At 37.6% G+C, this 21,411-nt stretch overlaps 2 protein-coding genes across 6 annotated transcripts in view; both read left to right on the forward strand.

Annotated features, from left to right (window-relative positions):
• Nucleotides 1–46: 46 nt before the first annotated feature.
• On the forward strand, nucleotides 47–17,454 carry ncf4 (neutrophil cytosolic factor 4). The gene is made up of 10 exons (XM_079470844.1): nucleotides 47–179; nucleotides 1,516–1,600; nucleotides 1,909–2,062; nucleotides 4,587–4,657; nucleotides 4,930–5,057; nucleotides 5,822–5,870; nucleotides 14,095–14,193; nucleotides 15,413–15,588; nucleotides 15,819–15,884; nucleotides 16,481–17,454. The coding sequence occupies exons 1-10, from the start codon at nucleotides 148–150 to the stop codon at nucleotides 16,686–16,688; spliced, it is 1,068 nt and encodes a 355-aa protein (XP_079326970.1). The 5' UTR covers nucleotides 47–147; the 3' UTR covers nucleotides 16,689–17,454.
• An 827-nt stretch (nucleotides 17,455–18,281) lies between these two features.
• The window catches only part of LOC306902347 (cytokine receptor common subunit beta-like), a 46,898-nt gene continuing 43,768 nt past the window's right edge, over nucleotides 18,282–21,411 (forward strand). For all 5 annotated transcript variants that reach the window (XM_079470843.1, XM_079470842.1, XM_079470839.1 and 2 more), the window contains exons 1-7: nucleotides 18,282–18,493; nucleotides 18,632–18,752; nucleotides 19,369–19,538; nucleotides 19,663–19,784; nucleotides 20,759–20,858; nucleotides 20,975–21,110; nucleotides 21,183–21,334. In XM_079470843.1, the coding sequence (XP_079326969.1) occupies nucleotides 18,388–18,493; nucleotides 18,632–18,752; nucleotides 19,369–19,538; nucleotides 19,663–19,784; nucleotides 20,759–20,858; nucleotides 20,975–21,110; nucleotides 21,183–21,334 (907 nt within the window). In that variant the 5' untranslated portion in view covers nucleotides 18,282–18,387. The remainder of the gene's footprint in view (nucleotides 18,494–18,631; nucleotides 18,753–19,368; nucleotides 19,539–19,662; nucleotides 19,785–20,758; nucleotides 20,859–20,974; nucleotides 21,111–21,182; nucleotides 21,335–21,411) is intronic.

Genomic DNA, 21,411 nt, shown 5'->3' on the forward strand with positions numbered 1-21,411 from the left:
AGAAACTATAGCGCAATTGTAAACCCGCCTCAGAAAACACCAGCGAGCTTCACTTCCACTTTAGCGAACTCTCTGTCTCTCTTTGTCTGTTTCTGTCTGTCTGTCTCCTTTCGTCTTTGTCTATCCGTCCGTCGGGAGATCTCCAGCATGTCTCTCCCGCAACAACTGCGAGATGAAAGGTAAGCAACTGCGTGTTTATCATCTATTTACTTTCATCTACGTAAAAACCGTGATTCCACTTTAACTGGGTGTGTGTTGTAGTATGACGATGTTTACTGTAGTTTGTTCTCTTCTCACCAACCCATGTAAAAAGGGTTGGAGGCTATATTTTAGTATGTGATACTGCCAGTAAACTGTAAGATATTGTGTAATATTATAGTAATTATTATACTTTATACTACGATGTTCTGTATTGTTAACTGTAGCGAATTGATCAATTGCAGTACATACTATACTTTATACTACGATGTTCTGTATTGTTAACTGTAGTGAATTGATCAATTGCAGTACATATTATACTTTATACTACGATGTTCTGTATTGTTAACTGTAGCGAATTGATCAATTGCAGTACATATTATACTTTATACTACGATGTTCTGTATTGTTAACTGTAGCGAATTGATCAATTGCAGTACATATTATACTTTATACTACGATGTTCTGTATTGTTAACTGTAGCGAATTGATCAATTGCAGTACATATTATACTTTATACTACGATGTTCTGTATTGTTAACTGTAGCGAATTGATCAATTGCAGTACATATTATACTTTATACTACGATGTTCTGTATTGTTAACTGTGGTGAATTGATCAATTGCAGTACATATTATACTTTACACTAGGATGTTCTGTATTGTTAACTGTAGTGAATTGATCAATTGCAGTACACACTATACTTTACACTACGATGTTCTGTATTGTTAACTGTGGTGAATTGATCAATTGCAGTACATATTATACTTTATACTACGATGTTCTGTATTGTTAACTGTAGTGAATTGATCAATTGCAGTACATATTATACTTTATACTACGATATTCTGTATTGTTAACTGTGGCGAATTGATCAATTGCAGTACATATTATACTTTATACTACGGTATTCTGTATTGTTAACTGTAGTGAATTGATCAATTGTAGTACATACTATACTTTATACTACGGTATTCTGTATTGTTAACTGTAGTGAATTGATCAATTGTAGTACATACTATACTTTATACTACGGTATTCTGTATTGTTAACTGTAGTGAATTGATCAATTGTAGTACATACTATACTTTATACTACAATATTCTGTGGTGTGTCAAATTTTTTGACTTTTATTTACATGTGCATATTTTTAAACAAATGTGGCCATTGTGCATTACATTTTAAGATAAACTGTGATACATTGTACTACTGAACTAATTTCTCTTATGCAGTGCGTAAACCTTAAAAATTATACATTTCTGGTATCTATAACTGTGATTATTCTCTCAAAATAAGTTATTTTGATATTTAATTAGTGATTTCGACCAGCTTCCAGACAACATTCCGGTCTCTGCTACCATCGCTGATGTTGAGGAGAAGAAAAGCTTCATTGTTTACTACGTAAGTTTTTCCAACATCTTTAGATCTCCTAAACCTGACCTAAATTGACTTCTCTCTTCTACTGTCTATGAACCTTTGAACTACGCTTTGTTTAATCTGTGACGTACACCCTATTGATTTGTAAAATCTTAGCCTCATCTTTTTATTTTAGTTCTGTGTTATGCATGAGGTTTAAGGATTTAAAAACTGGGCTGGTCAACGCAAGTGTGCAGGTTAAAACACCACAAGGGTGCCTAGACACCAAGCGCCAGGTTACTGTGGGTAATTGTAAATCCAAAGTGAGTTTTGACTTTCGTGCTTCTTTGCAGAGGTTTGTAATTGAGGTGAAGACCAAGGGCAACAGTAAGTACCTGATCTACAGAAGGTATAAGCAGTTCTTCACTCTTCACGTGAGCCTGCAGCAGAAGTACTCACCAGAAGCCCAGTCGGGATATTACACCTGCCAACTACCGATCCTGCCAGGTGTGTAACCACAAAGCCTCAAGTAAATAACAGTGTTGAAGAGCTCTGGGGAAATCTATGTTTTCCACAGCCCACATGCAGCACACACTGCAGTTAAATACAGTTGTCACTTCTCTTTTAAGTGTCGAATCTTGTTCTACACGCACACAGTTTGGTTATTTACGGAAACCGGATTCAACCACAAAAATTCACGGTTTGACATAATAGGCAAAATAATTCACAATAACAATTTAATTGCAATATCTATTGATAGATAAACAAATATTATACATTATTAATATTAATTTTAAATGATTGTACATATCATGATTATTACCAATGCCTAAGGACAACAACCACTTGGCAAAGTCAGGTCGAGCATATTGTGGCACCCCTAATCTGCAGTTTCATTAAATCCGTCATATGTGTACAGAGCAAAACAAAATCTAATATTTGCTAACATTTCTTTTAGCAAAAATGCCGTACCCAGGTATAGCCAATGACATCATCCATTGGATTAATTCCTGTTTTGCATACTGTACTCGCATTCAGAAGAATATGGATTCACTCCTGCATTGAAATGTTTTTGTCAATTCCGAAGTGTGCAGTTGCCTAATCGTTCGACTACATGCCGATCCGGGCCAGCCAGTACGTAAATGGTTTGTCGTGCCGTGTCGAACCAGGCTCACATGTAAACATAACTGCAACCGTTCCAGACCGAGATTAGAACGGTTCGCCGCAATGCAGAAAAGCGCTCTATGATGTTAAACAATGACACCATAAAAGTGCATTTTCTCAAGTGCATGAATCATGAGGTCATGAATGGGGATGTCACCCAACTAACAGTTGTCAAAAACTTTTGTTTGACAATTTGGAAATAAGCTCCAAAATAAAAGCCAATGAAACAAATTCAGCCTTAATGTAAATTGAGCCATCACCCAAAAGATTTGGTTGAGTTTGTGGAAAGATCTTAAATCTTTCGAATCACATCATGCTTTTGGATGGATCATACCACATGTACTCTGCATTTTGTTGCCATTGTCAAGAATTTTTCCACAGGTTTTTCTCCGGAGTCAAAGTTCACTGAAATTTGCCCTTTGAGTTCTTGATAGTGTTTCCCACAGTTACTGATTAACTGGTCCAGAACGCTTTGGATTATGTGTGGGAAATAACAGACATTACCGTAGACAGAGAAAAAAAAGGAAAGAGAAGTGAATGCCAACATTTATTGTTAGGCCACGAAACCCGTTTCGTCCTTTTGACATCACTTCCACCGAGAGCCCTCTCTGTCTATTCACGTCTTGATCTCCTTCCTCTTTACTTAGCTTACATCAGATATGCTCAGTTTTTAAGCTTCTTTCACTTGTGTTTCAATACCATGCCATGTTAAAATGGATTTGAATGTAAAAGGCAACGTTGAAAACGTATTCTTTCCATCAAATTATTTTTATATTTGCTATTTTAAACCTGTATGACCTCCTGTCGGAAAGTTGATGACCAAACAACATTGTCTCCCATTAACTTCCATCGTATGGAAAAAAACCACTGAGACATTTCTCAAAATATCTTCTTTTGTGTTTCACAGAAGAGAGAGTGTTATACAAGTTTAAATGATGACAGATTTTGTTTTGGTTGAACAACCTCTTTAATCCCTTTAACTGAAATTTGCCAATGTACTGCTGAAATGCGTTGACTTTTTGCCATTTCAAACACTTGAGGAAGAAGCAAAGTATTTTTACTTGATGCATTTTCAAGTTTTAACCTCTACAACCTCTTTTCTCATCCCTTTTTAATCAGCTTTACCTCTCTCGCTTTTCTTCTCGGTCTTTGACCTATCGTACATATATAATTGAATTTTGCGGTAAGGAGAGTGCGCTCTTGGCAAACTACCCACTATTTCATTTATGTCACGCGAGGAACGTGATCCTTCAGTAGCTTGGTGACTTTACATTACTGTTTCTTCAAAGCGTCTTTCGTAAACCTGCACCTAGGAGATTGGAGTTAATTCAAGCCCCTTCATATTTGACAATGGACCTTACTCTCTTCACGGCAATTCATGTGTAATATGATTACGCACTATTAAAAATGAGAAAGATAATTGCAAAGTTCATGTGAGAGGATTAGCATCGTCTGCCCTGATGTGACACAGTGGGGCGTCTCTTTGCATTGTAGTGTATTTCCCGCAGGTCAGGTTTATAATAAAAGCTTACTGCGAAAAAGAAAGCGGTATTTATTGCTTGTCTCATCAAACGGTTGCGTTGAACTGTTTTGCGTTATCGTAAAGCAAGTGTGGTTCCGAAGGATCCCAAAAAGACCATGAGCCTCAGTACTCACAGAATCTTTCCTCACATTATTAAAAATACCATTGGGCGAAATAAACAAAACAAAAACAAGAATGCAATTGTGGTGTTGCGCTTAATGCTAATTAGAGGATGTTCAGAGCTAACCCCTCAGCTAGCTTTTGATTGTTCTGGTTATAAACTAATTCGCTTTGAGACGTAGATATTTGTTTAGGCCGTTCATTTCTTCATTTGTTTTGCCACAGGTAAGGTCTACATGGGAAACAAAAAGGAGATCGCAGAGAGCAGAATCCCAGAGCTAAATAATTACATGAAGGTGAGTCAGTCTAGACATTTAGTTAACGTTTTTGTTCGTATCATGGTCATAATATCCTAGTGGGAGTTGTATTTGGTAATGATCGGGTTCATGTGCTTTGTGGGTTGTAATCTAAGAGCCGCCAACAGTGTTGTGTGGAATTACCAGAAAAAATCAACAGTTCCCTTTTTTGTTATTTCTCTTTTTTGTCACCAATCGTAGATGTCATTTGGTTTTATTTGAATGTAAAATAAGTTGTGGAGTTCACAAATTTCTCTCGCTTTATTTATCAGAGGTTGCTGTGTCTGCCTACCTGGGTACTCTTGGACGATCTGATACGGATGTTTTTCTACCAGACTGAGTCGGACAGCCAACAGATCCCCCGGGCCCTGCGCCGCTTGCGGCCCCCCACACGAAGAGTGTAGGCGACAACCCACAATCCTCCCTCACTTATGCATTTAGCACTGGATACCGCTGTCAGATAACTTTCTACTAACTTTTTCTTTTTTCATGTTTTCACATTCTGCTGCTGAACAGGCTCTTCTTTTTAAGATGAGACCATGAATAATACTTGAAAGGGATAGTTAAACTAAAAAACTAATTCTGACATTAGTTATTTACTCTCATGTCTTTTGATGTGACTCTTTCTTCTGTGCAACACAAAAGAAGATATTTTGAGAAATGTCTCTGTGGTTCTGTGTCCAATCAATGGAAGTCAATGGTGTCTAGTGTTGTTTGGTTACGAACGTTCTTCAAAATATCTTCTTTTGTGTTTTTTTAAGACAGAAAGTCATACAGGTTAAGAATGACACGAGGGATAATAAATAATGGGAAAAAAATATTGATGGGGGAACAATATCTTTAATATCTTAGTTGTTTCTCTTAAACAGCAATGGCATTGAATGGACAGCAAAAAAAACATTTTTTTTGCTTTTGTAATTCTAGCAGTAAGTTAACAAGCGTCTTTTTAATTTTGAAAAACACCTGCGACAAAGTGAATATCGAAACAATAAAACAAATCTTGTTTAGCCTCATCTGGGTTTGTTTGACATTCAATGTGACTAGTGTCTTTTGTTTCTGAAAATTGGAAGAGCATTTTGTAGAATGCGCTGCTTGTTTTGTTGTCCATTTAAAGTTCTCTCTCTCTCTCTCTCTCTCTCTCTCTCTCTCTCTCTCTCTCACTAGGAAAACCATAAAGCCCAAAACAGACCTTCTCTCGGCTCCCAGAGCAGAGGTACATTAGCGTTTCCTTGGAAACACTTTCAGTAACAGCCTACACACTACATACTACACGCACACATACTTGAACACTCATGGATTCTGGTTAGGAGGTTATTACACAAAACAAGCACAGCTCTTGTGAACTGTTGTAATTTCGTGGATCTGTTGCTTTTACTTCACACCAAGAAGAATAACTTGGTTTTAAAGGAACAGTTCGCCCCAAAATTTTTATGAAAATAATAGATATTTGGAAGAATGCTTGTAAACCAAACAGTCCTTGGCCACCAATGACTACCATAATAGGAAAAAACACAATGGTAGTCAAAAGTGTCCCAGAACTTTTTGCTTTCCTACATGCTTCAAAATATCTTCTTTAGTCTTCAACAGAACAAAGACTATTTGCAAAAAAATTTTACTGTTCCTTTAATAGTGAAGTCCACACCATAACTATAGGTTTTGGGATTTGAACAAAGCTTAAGTATTAAACTTTAGTAAATAACTAATTCTGCACTGTTTGTGCTGCTGATATGAATGAAACATCACATCATAATGCTTGTTGAAGCGTGACATGCTGTTGCTTTTCTAAGAGGTTGGACTTATGATTTATATCTTGGCAGACGATAAAAACTGTGAAAGAAAATCTCTTAGCCTTATTTCAAAGGTGGGGTTCTGGACTGTTGGACTGTTTTGATTTGGGCCAGTGAGCAAGTACCTTAACAAACCCGATCGCCCAGGCGACCCCTTGCAATATAGTGAAAACCAAGAAGCATTTCATAGTGACACTGGAATCATGGTAGGAGTTTTGTACTGGAAAGCACCAGTAATATGTTTGTCTCAAAATCTAAATGACACCAGAACATCATAGTTTTGTGGTTACTGTGATGGCAGGATGATTTTGTTTCTGTGTAGCTCCTCGTATCCATGTCTGCACCGAGCATGGCACGGTGAGACACGGCAAAAGACAATAGAACGCATTAAAACCCATTATAATGAAACATTTCGTCCACACTGGATGAGGAACGACGTGCTGGTGTAGACACGGTGTTACAGTCACACAAGAGATGTTTTAATGCTTCATATAATTCTGCTCTCAGTAAGGTGAACAGATTTGAGTTAATGGAGACTAAAACATGGAATTCAGTTCAACAATTATGTTAAATACTTAAAAAAATCACAAATGAAATGCAAAGTAGCGAGATCAGGTCTACACTAGAATATTATGTGAAAATGTATTACATGTTTTTACATTAGATTGAAAGACCAGTTTTGGGTGACAGATATTTTGTTCGTGCTGGGTTTTCTTAATCTGATTCCTGCCCTGTTCCACTCATTTCTTTATCTTTGTCTAAATCACGATGTCTCTCTCACCTCTCGTCTCTTTCCCAGTCACATTCCTTCAATCCCTCTAATCTGTCTATATATTCTCTGTTCCACCCTTCATTCTATCCCCCCATTGCTCCATATCTCTCCGACTAATCTATCAGTCCTGTTTCTTTCTGTATTTTTCTCACGTCGTCCCCTTAATTTATCACTTTGCTTTCGTCCTCTAGAGTACTCTCACTTCTTAAGACTTTATCCACTGTGTCTTACTCTCTCTTTGCTGTCAGAGCTGTCCGGAAAAACCTCCAGTCCATAAATCCTTTGCAACGTAAAATACTGTGTAACCCACGCCCATATGTAGGCAGGGCCAGAAGGATGTGTGTGTTTTATGTGAAAGTGAAAAATACAGTGTGAGCATTCAGAAATGGTGGCAGTGACCTGCAAATGTTTTAAAATCGCTCCTGCACCTCAGATGAACATCTTGGAGAAATGGGGCAGGACTCTCTGGATTTGTGGTTTCTGGGGGTGCCATATTCGCAGAGGAACATTTTTTGCTCTTTTATAGCTCAGAAGATTTGATGGAGTTCTTAGTTCTGTTTCAAGTATCGATGTTTCTCCTAAAATTGCTTAGGAGAGCCACAAATGAGACTGTGATTGTTAAAATACATGAAGAGTATGGAAGCTTAAAATTAATGTAGATTGTAATGATGAAACAATCTGGATTTGGGTACATTTGATGAGAAGATCTTCATATCGAGAACTTCAATAATATAGACTTTTTGTCTATATTTTCCCAATCATTGGGGGTTTGGGTTTGTTTTTGTCTCTGGACTTCAAATTGAATCCGATTTTTTTATATTGATAAATAACATGCCCGCTTTAAAGACCAACGGTGACTCTTTTGTGAATTACTCACAAATGTCTCATGACCTTGACACGCATACACATACATGCCCGTCTTTTATGATCTCCTCAAAAGATTTCTCCTATCAGAGGTCTTTCTGATGTAGATCAATTTAGCAGGTGTGTTGATAAATCACAGTGTTCTACATTTTTCTTCATATTCTTGTATGAGAACAACATGAAAAATACATATGCTTTATGCTTGTGCGCGATTGGACAAATGAGAGGAAGAAACATAGTATGCATTTCGCATAACAACAGATAGAACAACCAAAGATTTGGAAAGCAAGGCAGGGAGAGACAGATATGTGGGAGGTGTCGCTTACTGGTAAATATATGGGGTATTAAAGGTCCAATGTTTGAAATTTAGCGATGAGGCTGCCAACTAAACAAAGGCTCACTCCACCCCTCGCATTTGAAGCACTACGATGGCTTGACACAGGACTAAAATGTCTTCATGTTTTCTCTTTTTTGCAGATGAAAATATAATATACAATTTGCGGTCCCCCATAATAAACACTTATGATTTTAAACTTCAATTTTTAATTAAACAAAAAACATATTCAGTTATACAAAGCTGGAACATCATTTATTTTGGTAAAAAAAATGGATAAATTTATAGATTTCACAAAATGCCACAAAGTATGTGCCCCCCAAGGATCCATCTTGGGGCCCTCCAGTTTGGTGACCACTGCTTTAGAGCATGTTCATTTCACTGTATAATCCTTTCTAGACCAGCCTAACACGTCAATGCAGTAAATGCTTCTGCAGAAACCACTAGACCATGCTTGAAGTCAGAAGTCTGACCTTTTTAACTAGATTGATTAAATCAGACCTCATGGAGATTATTGCAGAGTTTCATTATGTGGAACATAAATAAAATCATAGCATTTTTATATTAAATTAATAGTTCACCCAAAAATGAAAATTCTGTCAACATTTACTCATCATTTTAAACCTGTATGACTTTCGAAGAAAGTTGGTAAGAGAACTGCTCTGGTGTCCATTTACTATTGTACGAACCCAAAACCAATGCAAGTGAATGGGGTCTTAATAACATTCTTCAAAATGTTTTATTTTGTTTTCTGCTGAAGAAATAAGTCTTACAGGTTTGAAATGACAAGAGGGTGAGCAAATGATGACAGGTTTTTGTGGAGGGGCTAACTATGTGTGATTGACTGAAACACAGGGTTGGGGATTTCAGCTCGGATATTCCCACATTTCAACAATTTGGATTTCATCCAAAAATGGCATAACATCTCCAATATCCATAAAAGACCTCCACCTACTCCAATTAAATATTTCTTATTTCATAATTAAATTAGTATCCTTCCTCAAAAATCGTTTTTATATTGTGTAATAAATTTACAACACATTGTGTGTAATCATACTAAATAAGAATATGCAGATGTCCGTGTAAGATTTGAAAGCTATCCCAAGAATAAATGTTTAAATATAGATACCAACATATCTAGCGTTTCATTTCCTGTGTGATAGCAATAGTGCTTTATTGAATGTCAAAGCTCTTTCTTTCCCTTATATCACTATAAGGAGTTTAACTGCTAAGAGAGAGCCATTAAAGGAAGATTGCAGATAGTATTTAAAGGATCAGTTCCCGTTACAGCAGTCCACTTTCGCTGTCAGAAATGCTGTTAGTGGTATGAGCTTTCTGTGAGAACATTCAGAAGTCTTCTTATCATTTTCATGTATAGCACATGTGCACGGTTTCGTAGTTTGTTTTGGTGGATGGTAGTTGAAATAAGTCGAGTCAAGTTTTGTTTTAGTTTACTATCTAGTCTAGTCCAGTCTGCTTTTTGTTACTTGTCATAGTTTCATATCGTTTAACCACCTGGTGGGTTTTGTATTCCCCTTTATTGATCATTTGTTGCCCTTAATCTTTCTGTGCCTGGGCTCTGTCATCCGCGATTCCTGACAGAATTGTATTATTTAAAGCATTACTTTGGGGTCTTGCAAAGTATTTTCTGCAAGTCTATAGACCATTTATAAAGTATTAATAAGCGACACCACTCATTTGTTAAACGTTTTTGTCATGTGTCATGGCCCAAGAGACTGAACTCTTCTCTTTATATCCCACTCTGGTCCCCCAGTTGAGAAGAGCCAAACTGGGTCACTCATTTAGGTAGAAAAAACCCATCTCTTCTCCTCCCATTTGGCCGGCCACGTGCTAATGAGCTCATTTTCAGAGGTCATTGAGTCTTTAATTGAAATGAGAGCGATTTGTGACCCCCAGAGTCGCTCTATTATTGGATACCTTCCGTGACTCTGTGATCCCATGCCGAAATAACTGGCCAAATTTGGCCAAACAGGAAAGACCCAATTCAATTAAAGAAAGCAGACAGGCAGCCATTTACATTTGTGAGTACTGTTGTGTTTGTGGTAAAATTCTGTATGTGCTATGTATATAAGAATATTCTTTTTGTGGTTCACGCCACTAGTTTGCACCTTTTTGTTAAACTCCCTTTTAGACTTTCTTTGGTTGATCTGTCTCTGTTCTCGACCTACTTTAGTTCTGTGTTCTCTTCAATATTGAGCGCAGCCTGAGCCCCGAGGTCTTCACATCACTTAATTCGTAGATCTTAACGAATACGTAGCCTCGATTCAAACTAGATTTGGATTTCCAGAAGTCAATACTTGGTCTTGCATCACACCGAAAATGTAGTGCTAAAATCTTTGCTTGGATTCATTTTATACTTCGAAATGCAATCTTGTAATCTGTCAATCGAGAATAACGTGTTATAGACCACTTTGCAAAATGTAAAAAAAAATCAATCTTACATATAATTTTTTAAAGATATTCATTTAGAATTTTCATTCGCTTATAAACGTTCTGTTTGTTTTATTTTGTCGAAACGTTTGTGTAGTGTAAAAAAACGGAAACTGGAAGTTCTTCTGGACCGGCGTTGGACGTCTTCCAAAGTGGTCTATATAATGGTATTTGGTTACTGTAGACAGTTCATTAGAAGAAAGAAAAAAACAATCACAAACTAACATTTAAGTAAGCAGAAGAACGCTTATGCTACAGGCTAACAAAAAAACGTACTAAACTTTTTGGGGTGCTGTTAAACTATTGAAATGAACACAATCCTAACGTGATTACGTGAGCCTGTAGTGTACACTGTGAGTTCATAAACGTTTAGCGTAAATTTGCTCATAAATGGCTGTTTAAAAACTAGCCTCACTTGAAACCTGAAAATGTAGTACTTACATCACGACTTAAAGGGACAGTTCGCACAAAAGTGAAAATTCTGTCATCTTTTACTCAAGGTGTTCCACACCATGTTTAAATGTCTCTGTTCTGTTGAACACAAAACATATATTTTGAAAATGTTAGCAACTGAGATTGATTACCATGGTAACATAAAAATGGTTATAAAAGGTGCCCCAGAACTGTTCGGTTTCCCAAATTCTTTATTTCAAATGGGTTTGGAACAACTTGAGGGTGATTTTTTTTGGTGAACAATCCCTTTAAGCAAATGCAGTGATGCTGTGCGAGTGTAGTAAACTGATTTTGTGTTTTAGATAAAGAAACAGCCGGAGATTTCCTCAGAGCTAGGCTAATTAGCACATATATTACGATGAGAGGAAATTGCCTTGTCACTTTTCCCCATACAGTAGCTGTGTGTTGGCGTGTGTATGCGCCCGTTCTCACACGTTGTTACTAAGTTTTATTTAATTTCCTGGGTGATTTAGTCACGTAATCAAAAATAATCATATAGAGGGAACGCGAGAGACTCAACAAAGGTGTTGTTTTCTCTCCTGTTAACTTTTTATATCGTGTGGTTTGGCTGTATTAGTTTCATCATGTCCATTGTTCAGTGTAGCATCCTCTTCCAAATGCGGTATCATTCGACTGATAGATCGCAGCTTCTCTCCAAGTGTTAAAAATAGCTTCATTTTAAATATGATGTGGCTAAAAGAATCCAATTATTGTACCGAGATACTTTTTTGCACTATATAAAAAGTTAGCAAACACAATTGACCCAGAAGCCATTTTTAGGACAGCTGCAGTGGGGTGTCTGTAGTTTCATTGTTCTCTGCGCTTACTCGGTCTGAGTTCATGAAGAATATTGCATGGCTTTTTGGCACGAATCGTGTCTTTCTGTTCGAATGCTGCCTACGAGCGCGCACGGACAAACGCACACGCACGCTCACACTTATCGTAACTGCCAAGATGTAATTAGCTGGTAACATCTAACATGTCTCACCTACACACTCCTACTCGAGCAAACAAACCAGGCGACCCACAGCTGAGCAGATTTACAGCATTTTCTAAAGACAGAAATGGTGGTTCGAAAGCAGATGCCCACTCGCACCCATCACACCCACACGTGTGTAAGCGCACAGCAGTTTGAGCACCAGTTCACCCTCCAGCGATCCGGGGGGTGTGTAGTAAAATGCAAAGGCAAGTGCCTTTATATATTTCAGTAGTGTCTCCTAGTCTCAGTAGTGTCTCCTAGTCAGCAATGAGATTACATTGACAGCATATGGAGACTTTTTGATCGTCTTGCATCTCAAATGTTCCTGAGAGAGAAAAAAACAATAATCCCCCCCAAAACGCTATGCTTTAGATACCAAAGTTTTAAACATGAACTCATTTCTTATCTTGTTGCATGTCTCAATTGTGTCTATTTTGATTTTGAGAAAGGTTTATACATTTCAAGGAAACAATTCCGCTGGGTTGCTGCTAAAGGGTCTTTATAGCGATGCGATAGAAGAAATATTTCGTTTCAACCAACAACAATTCAGTCAAAGGTTCTTATAAGAAGCATTTCATTTTAGCTCCCAACGAAATTTAACTATTTGACGATGTGGCTAATTAAGGCTAGTTTGTACGAAATTCGTGCATTTTAGTACGATTTGCTTTCGCGCAAGTGATGTTAAGGGCAGAGTTAGTGGTGGGGCTTCAGTATTGCTTTTTTCGTACGTTTGGTACGATTCACAACGTACGAATTTATACGAATAAGCCACCTCGTGCATTAGTTACAAATTCCTGTGCGATCAGGTTATATTTTATAATGTAAAGAACGTGTTTTCATGACAAAGGACCTTTTTTGAAACAGAAAATTTGCATGTAGAAGGTTCTTTACAAACCATTTGAATTGTTGCTTGAAAAATGTAATGTACAAATGTCATTGGAAGACGTGCACACACACACACACACACACACGCTTTTACACACACTCTCTGTCTCTCTCTCTCTGTCTCTCTAGCTTCTGTATTCCCATCACTCCATATCATATATCGCTTTCAATATCTCTCCCCTCTTCCTTGGCTCATAACAGTTTTAGTCTTCACAGTATTTTTGTTCTCTCGTTGTCTTAGTTGGTGTATGATCCCACGCTGCACTTACCAGAGATCAAAACGGCACTGTCACACACTCACACTTAGTTACACATTTGAATCGTGTCTGCCGTGATGGAATTATCATCGGATGAAAAACATTTTATAAAAAGCGTCAACATTGCTCATTTCTGATGGTATTACCATGATACTGATAATTACATGCATGTACTCCAGGACACTTCAAAGAATACCTTGCTCTTACCACGGTACATGACCTCGATTAAATGTTTTGTCAGGGTGCAAATACAGTAATATTTAGACGTGCTAAATAAGGTCTTTATAAATTGTATTTGAAGTTTTACCATGGTAAATTCATTAAATTAGTATATCATGTCTTTGAGCGTATTGTCTTGTATGCACAAAGTCAAATACTGTGTGAGAAAACCATGGCACACTTTGAACTTTTACCATGGTAAATGTCCAAAAAAACATTGTTACACCAACAATCAGAGTACATTTACCACGTCTTCCCCACTTTATTACATTTCCTAATTATTTCATCACTTATTATTATGTATTCATCACACTTAAAAGTTCTTAAAGCACGAGGTTCTCTTACCTGCAGCTCTCTCTCACTCAAGATGCGTTTGGCTTTCTTTCCCTCTGCGTGTGTGTGTCTCCCGCTTGCGTGTCCTTGCTGTGTGTGTTAGGCTGTGTTCGACTTCAGCAGCAGCGGACGGCTTGAGCTCAGTCTGAAAGCTGGAGACGTGATCTTCCTCCTGCGGAGAGTCAACGCAGACTGGCTGGAGGTGAGCAAGTGATGGAAAGTGAGCGAGAAGATACAAGGATGGAGGGAGATAAAAAGAGAGAGAGAGAGAGAGAGAGAGAGAGAGAGAGAGAGAGAGAGAGGTAGATGACAATAAGTAGGCAGGGAGGAGGAGGAGGAGGAGGAGGAGGAGGAGAGAGAGGGAGAGAGAGAGTTGTAAAGGAACAAAGCAATCTCATTAGTATTGGGAGATATTTGTAGAGTGAGATTCAAGCACGTTTGTACATTTGGTCAGACTGTAGATCCTAGTCTATAAATGTACATACGGCATTTAAAACAACAGCTTTACAAAACTGTAGAGATGTACGTACAACTATTCATAGTAGTATCAATTGATCTTTAAAAATAGTAGTATAAAATGAATACATTTTAATTTATGTGCAAAAAATGATCTGAAATCTGAGAGTTAGCTTGCCTTAAAGGGGGAGTTCACCCACAAATGAAAATTCTGTCATTTACTCATTCTCCTCTCTGTATGGCATGAAGATATTTTGGAGAAAGTCGGTAACCGAATACAGCAGCACCCATTGGCTTCTATTGGCGATGGGTGCTTGCTAGTAACATTCTTCAAAATATCTTCATAGGTGTTCTGTGCAGGCAAGGAAGTCATAAAGGTTTGAAAGGACAAGAGAGTGAGTAAATGGTAACAGAATTTTCATTTTTGGGTGAATAGTGTATTCTGTAACACGTTGCTAAAAACTAAAACAAAACTGATAAATAGGAAATTATTAACTAAGTCAATGAGAATTCTTTTCAGAAGATGCCTTGGGGTCGATTTGACCCCAAACATAACAAGAAGGGTTAACTTAACTCGAATTGCACTTTATGCAGTGAGATGAATAGAAAATTAGAAAAAAAATAACATAGACCTGCATAAGACGCTCAAATAACACGATCGAGATAGGATCCAGTGAAAGAGAGATTCAGACTGTACCTGCTGCTTCATTGCAACCAAAAGGCTTTTTGGGAGGGCCTGAATGTACCCGCTGAAGATAAGGGCTGTAGAAATCACATCTTCCTTTTTGGGGAATGAATACCTCTCGATTATGGTCTCCCCTTGCCTCTTCAGATCATTCACTTTTCCCATTCTGTCGATGATAATAAAATAAAAATGATAAGTGTGCTCTGTAGCATTCATGGACGGATGGAGTCACACCTTAGAGGGCACCTTCATCCGTCTATGCCATGTGTCCTCTCTCTAGGGTACCGTGAAGGACCAAACAGGGATCTTCCCAGAGTCGTTCGTAAAGATTATTAAACCTCTTCCCGAGAATGAATCTGACGAAGAGGGCGGAGCTTCCAAGAATGGAAATGGTGCTCGGAGTTCATATAGCTGCCTGCGCTGCAATATGCTGAAGCCAGAAGGAATCGATACAAGGTCAGAACGGAAGAGAAAGAGTGCACTTGTTTGTATTTGTACATTTAAGTTGATCTACAGTTTTTATAAACCAACTATTGGAAAAAAAAGCATGTCTTAATGTGTTTTTGGCTTGCCATATTGACTTGTACGACACAGAAAACCCAGGCAAAGACCCCACTCATTTTTTATTATCGTTGTACTCTATATTTCTTATAGTGATGTTTGTGCTTGTGTGTTATTTGCTCTAGGGACATTTGCGTTGAGGAAGACATCTCAGTTCAACCATCTTATCAGGAACTTCTCACAAGAATGAGGTACAAAACATAATTTTTCCTTTTAGGTATATCAAACAGTCCTGTTTGACATGCCATACCCACAATCCCAGAATGCACTGCAACAAACGCAGTTAAAATGATTCGACATGACGGACAAGCAAAAATAATACATTTATAAAGTATTTCATTACACTATATCAGATACATCAATACAAATAGTTCAGTTCAATTAAAGTAGACTATTTATATTTTTGTTAAGTACTTTTGTATATTTTTCATTTATTTTTTAACATTTTAAATATATAAATATATATATATATATGTGTGTGCTTTTCATGTTGTGTTTTGTTATTCTAATGGTAGCTGCCTGTGTAGTCTGTAAAGATCAAGGTAACAATATTTGGTATCTCAAATATTAAGTTACAGCGACTGATAAAAATGGTTTAATACGCCTCATTTGTATAATGTTAAATATGCATCACATATTTACATATTGCATGCACAGCAGCCAATAATTTGCATATGAGTCACGTGCCCGCTTACACAACCCAAAGGACAGAAATGGTGTCATACTAATCGTTTTTGCACTTGCCGTGACCTCTAAACGACCGAGCAATTTTTTTTTCTCCCGTCAGGGACGTTTTTCAGGTTGAAGATATTGCTCTGAACTATCGAGACCCCGAGGGCGATGTGATACGGGTATTAGATGATGAAGATGTCGCGCTCATGGTACGAGAGAGCAAATGGACGGGGTCAAATGTCAAAAGACCCGTCAATCAGTTTCCGTGGCAGCTGCTGGTCACACATTCTAATGATCTGTCGGTCTACAACACCGAGTATTAAAGAGGAAGCTGAAGGCAAAAATCTACATGTACCCCCCTTTAAACCTGTATATGACTCTTTCTTCTGTGGAACACAAAATAAGATAATTTGAGAAATGTCTTGGTGGTTTTGTGTTTATACAGAAGAAGTCAATGGGGGTCAGTGTTGTTTGGTTATCTGCATTCCTCAGAATATCTTCTTTTGTGTTCTGCATAAGAGAGAAAGTCATAAGTTATTTTTTTTAAGTATGGTTCAGTGTTGAACAGTACTGGACAGGGTTTTTTGTTTTATGTGTGTTTTCTCATTTAAATACATTTTAGTAATAACAAAGCATGTTAGTACTTTCTCAAGCAGTTTTTTGATTTGTATGGCGATGTGACATTTGGACCGTTTTTGTTGGGTTGCAAAAGTGCCCTCTTAGGGCATTTCTGTGGTCAACTTCCTTCTTTTAATTCCTGTTTTAAACAGAAAACAATATTATTTATAATTATATTATCGTCGACGTGTAGCTCGTTTTGATTTCATGGACACATGTTTACGCATAAACTGTACAGTAGTGCTTGATGTCCGGAGGGCATGTTTGTGTACATAAATTTTTAACGCAAAATATGAGAGTATGTTAAAAATGGACAAACACACTAAACCTTTAAGGCATTTATTAGCAAAGAGCCCAAACAACAGCATATCAGGAACTATGGGTTTAATATGAATGTACATATAAATGCATAGAAAAACAACAACATCAAGAAATAAAGCATTTGATGGATGCAATTTTAACAGTTATTTGAATTTCTTGATCTTCTCTTGTGGTATTATTTTGTAGTCATTCTTCTGTATCTGGACTCGGTGAACTTTGCACATGTGTTGTGTTATTTATTTTGCCAAACCTCCCTTAGTTCTTCTCCAATAATATATTAAAGAAAGAACGACAGGTTGAAATCACTTTTCATATAGTAAATTATGATATCTATGCAGTGCAATATAACAAAATCACTTGCATGTCTAACGCATATGTCACCAATGCTTATAGAAGTGATAATTATTCACTGCTAAAGTTACTTCACCAGCTTATCGCACAAGTTAACCTTAAATATTAAACTTATAGACACGACACTGTATGTGTTATGGATATGAGTTATACTTCAAATCACCTGCCCTGCTGGATAGTGGTGTGTGCTATTACTGTAACGTGTTTCTTTCAAAGCGATCGGCTTTTCACCTGCCGGACAATGGAACGGCCGTAAAAATAATTTAAAGAGGGACCTGACCCATTTCTAGAGGCCAGAATATCACGAAGAGTAATGAGGGTTAATGTCGGAAACACTCAAAAAGCAAAAGCAACCACAAAGCCGTGTGCTAAAAATGCTCAGAATCAGATCGTACATAGAAATCTGCAAGCAAAGCAGTTTTGAAACTTGTGGTGAAAGTAAACACATTTGCGGTCACGTTGGCAAGAGCTGAAATATGTTCATAACACTTGAGGATGTCAACACGACCAGCAGATGTCCGGCTTAAAAAGAGGAGTGCAGAAGAGCCATCACTCTGTACACTGACTGAATCCTGTTTGATGGTAAGCTCAGCTTTTTCTCTTGTATAGGCCTACTCTTACCTGTTCAATTATTTGACTCTTGTTCGGTTGTTTTTGTCTAACACTTCGTACCTTGCTATTATATGTGACACAAATTTGAATGCTGTTGTATTGATTTGATCAGAGGTCACAATGTGTCCAGCGGGCTCTCTGTGTTTGACTCTGACTATACTCCTGACATCTGATGTGTGCACATCTGGACTTACACAATGTCCTCCGCACAGCACCTTTACACCAGGTTCGGTTTGTTTTTTAATTTTACATTCAATAAAAGAAAAAGACCTGGTTGTGACATCTGGAATCTGGTATCTAATATTAGTAATATTTGTCACTAGGTCTTAATGTATGAACATTTTCTTCATCTTTCTATTCCCAGAATCCTCTGCTCTGGAGTCCTTGGAGTGCCGCAATGACTACCGTAGTCACATTCGCTGTAGCTGGAGGAAAAATCCCAGCAGGGCTCTCTCTCTGTTCCACATGGACCCAGACAACTACAAGTAAGATGGAAAAAGCTTTACTACATGATCATTTTTGTTGTACTTTCGGTTATTCTGATTTTCAATAGTTGGAAATCATTGTACTGTATTAAAGTATTTAAAAATATATACATTTTGCAATTAAGCTCAATATTACCTAATAAAACGTAATAATACAAATATTTTATGTACTTCATTTTCATTACATTTTGTTTATAGAATAAAGATGAAGTGTTAAAATATAGACCGCCAAAGCAAAAACATAAACCAACGTTATTGCGCAAGCACGCTTTTGGTACACATCTGCACAGAAGCAAAAGAAATAACAAGTAAATGACATTGGCTATCAAGTCAAAAGTATGTCCACCCAGTAAAATTTGGTTTACCGGTAGAAGAACTGTTACTTGGTCGACCCATTAAACGAATTGTTTATTTAATCAAATTAGTATACAACAAAATTCAACAAATTGTTTATTTAATACAATTATTATACTATAAAACATTAATATAAATTAATATTGAATGAATTATAAACAGTTATATTATTAGCCATTGACAAACACAGACCGGAGGTGCATCCGATGAAACCGTCTTTATCTTATGTCTAAGTTTTTTTTTTATATTTCCTTTGTTCCAGAGTTGCTCCCTGTGTTCATATTCCTGTCCCTTCCCAGAATGCTCCTGGGCAGGAGAGAGTGTTTTGCCGTTATGACACATTGCTGTTTGCCATTGGCTTTGATGATGTGTTTTTCTTCCACACGCCACATTCGCCTGGTGTTTCCAGAACCTACAATCTCACTAAATACAGTAACATTTTCATTATTGAATACATTAAAATCAGAAATAAACTATACCTTGTCGATTTATATGGTAAATGTGTCTTTTGCTTTAGTGAATGCGTGAGTAATGCATGTTCTTTACTTATTTATAGATGACACAAAGTGGATTTTTAACCAGGTGGATGACATATTATCTCCCTCGTATTTAAACCCTGATTATTTGAAGACTCTTTTGACCCCTGACCCCTTCAGAAAACATGACCATCAACACACAGTGAGTGTCAAAAGGAACATGTGACCTCAAAGGTCACGGTAAACTGATGCGAGAAACCTCTTTTCCCATGACCACAGCTTTCTCTTCACAAAACAAAAACCGCTTAATCCAAAACACAGATATTCTAAATCTCGGTTTTACATACAAGGTCTAAGGCTAGTCCCAGACTAAAATACATTAACTGAAAATGACTTGCCCTGACAAAACTTAAAGGGGTGGTGCAGCGGTGTGACATGCATTTTGACTGCTTTACAATGTTAAACGTGTTGTCTTCTCATGCTTAAAATGTTTAACTTGTCATAAAACTCGTTTGACGTATGACGAGTGTTTCTGTGCTCGATATACTCCCCCAATGTTCGTACAGGTTTTGCCAGGCATGAACCGCATGCGGTGAGTGAAACTGATGTTTTCTTGGCAATATGTGCGCACGTGCTTTAGTTCCACCCCTCCCCCACACGCGTTTTATGTTTTTTAGAAATAAATGTATTTCATAATGTGATCAAACTAAAGACTCTACTGATATTTGAAGGGTGCGATACTATTCTGTAAGTACTATACAGAAACTGTCTGAGTTAGGGCCGCTTTAAAATATTTTCTCAAGATGCAAACCAGTAATATTTTTCTATTAGCGACTTAAATTGGCTAAATTCTTAGAAGGCATATTCCTGGCTAAGGCCTTTGTTCAGACAGTCAGTGTTATGTGCTGTGGTTTATCCAACTCAAATCCGTTTAGTATTTACCACTTAAATATCACATCACATCCAGTGTTTACAAGCTCGATCGAAACCACATCTTGAAATCTGATCTTTACACTGACAGCTACTCACACTTCCATCCTTTACACCAGATATTGACTGAACCGTCTGGTTTTAGTTTTCGAAACCAAATCTGCACAATATTTGTGTGCTGTGTGAACAGAGCCCATGCTCGACATTGTTTATGTAAAGCAATCTCATGTGTATGTTTTGCTTAAGGAAGTGGACGTCATTCATCAATCAGCACACTACAAAGCGAACAAGAACGAAACGGAGGGAAGCGGGATGCTGTTTGACAGACCAACATTGATGCCTGACTGTGAGTATAAGAACTCATGTGAATCTTTATGCGAGTGGAGCCCCCTGCTGTTTTGGAGTAGCATTGACCATTGTTTTATTATTCAGCCACAGTGTTGAAATGTATAATTGTTTTAGATGAGCTTCCTGGTCCAACTAACCTACGCTGTGTGTACCTTGGTGAGAGAAACGTGAGCTGTAGTTGGGAGCTGACGACAGATGTGGCGCGGTACATCAGCTATACGCTTTCCTACAGAACACATTCTAGTTCGCTGTAAGTATGTGCTTGTTTTGTGAGATTTTATTGAGTCATTTTAAGGTCTGACATGTTGAGTGTCTCTCTCAGGGGTGAGTGGTGCTGTGTTGGTAACGTGGAGGTGACGAATGCGAGGGGTCTGTTGAGAATGGTTGGTGTTTTCAGCATTTTTGAACCTGGAGTACTGAAGGTGCAACTTACACCAACACCAGTGACCAGAGTCATCCACGCTTACAAACACAGTTAGTGCCTCTATAAATTCACTCAAATTCATCATGTGTGTATAAACCAGTTACAGTTTATGCATTATGTGCCCGGT

This window comes from Barbatula barbatula (genome assembly GCF_947034865.1).
Source record: "Barbatula barbatula genome assembly, chromosome: 13".
Lineage (NCBI taxonomy): Eukaryota > Metazoa > Chordata > Actinopteri > Cypriniformes > Nemacheilidae > Barbatula > Barbatula barbatula.

Coding starts and splice junctions, on each gene's coding strand:
- ncf4 (XM_079470844.1), top strand. CDS start 148: ATGTCTCTCCCGCAACAACTGCGAGATGAAAG. Junction 4,658..4,929: donor AGCTAAATAATTACATGAAG/GTGAGTCAGTCT, acceptor TTTATTTATCAG/AGGTTGCTGTGTCTGCCTAC. Junction 14,194..15,412: donor TCAACGCAGACTGGCTGGAG/GTGAGCAAGTGA, acceptor TCCTCTCTCTAG/GGTACCGTGAAGGACCAAAC.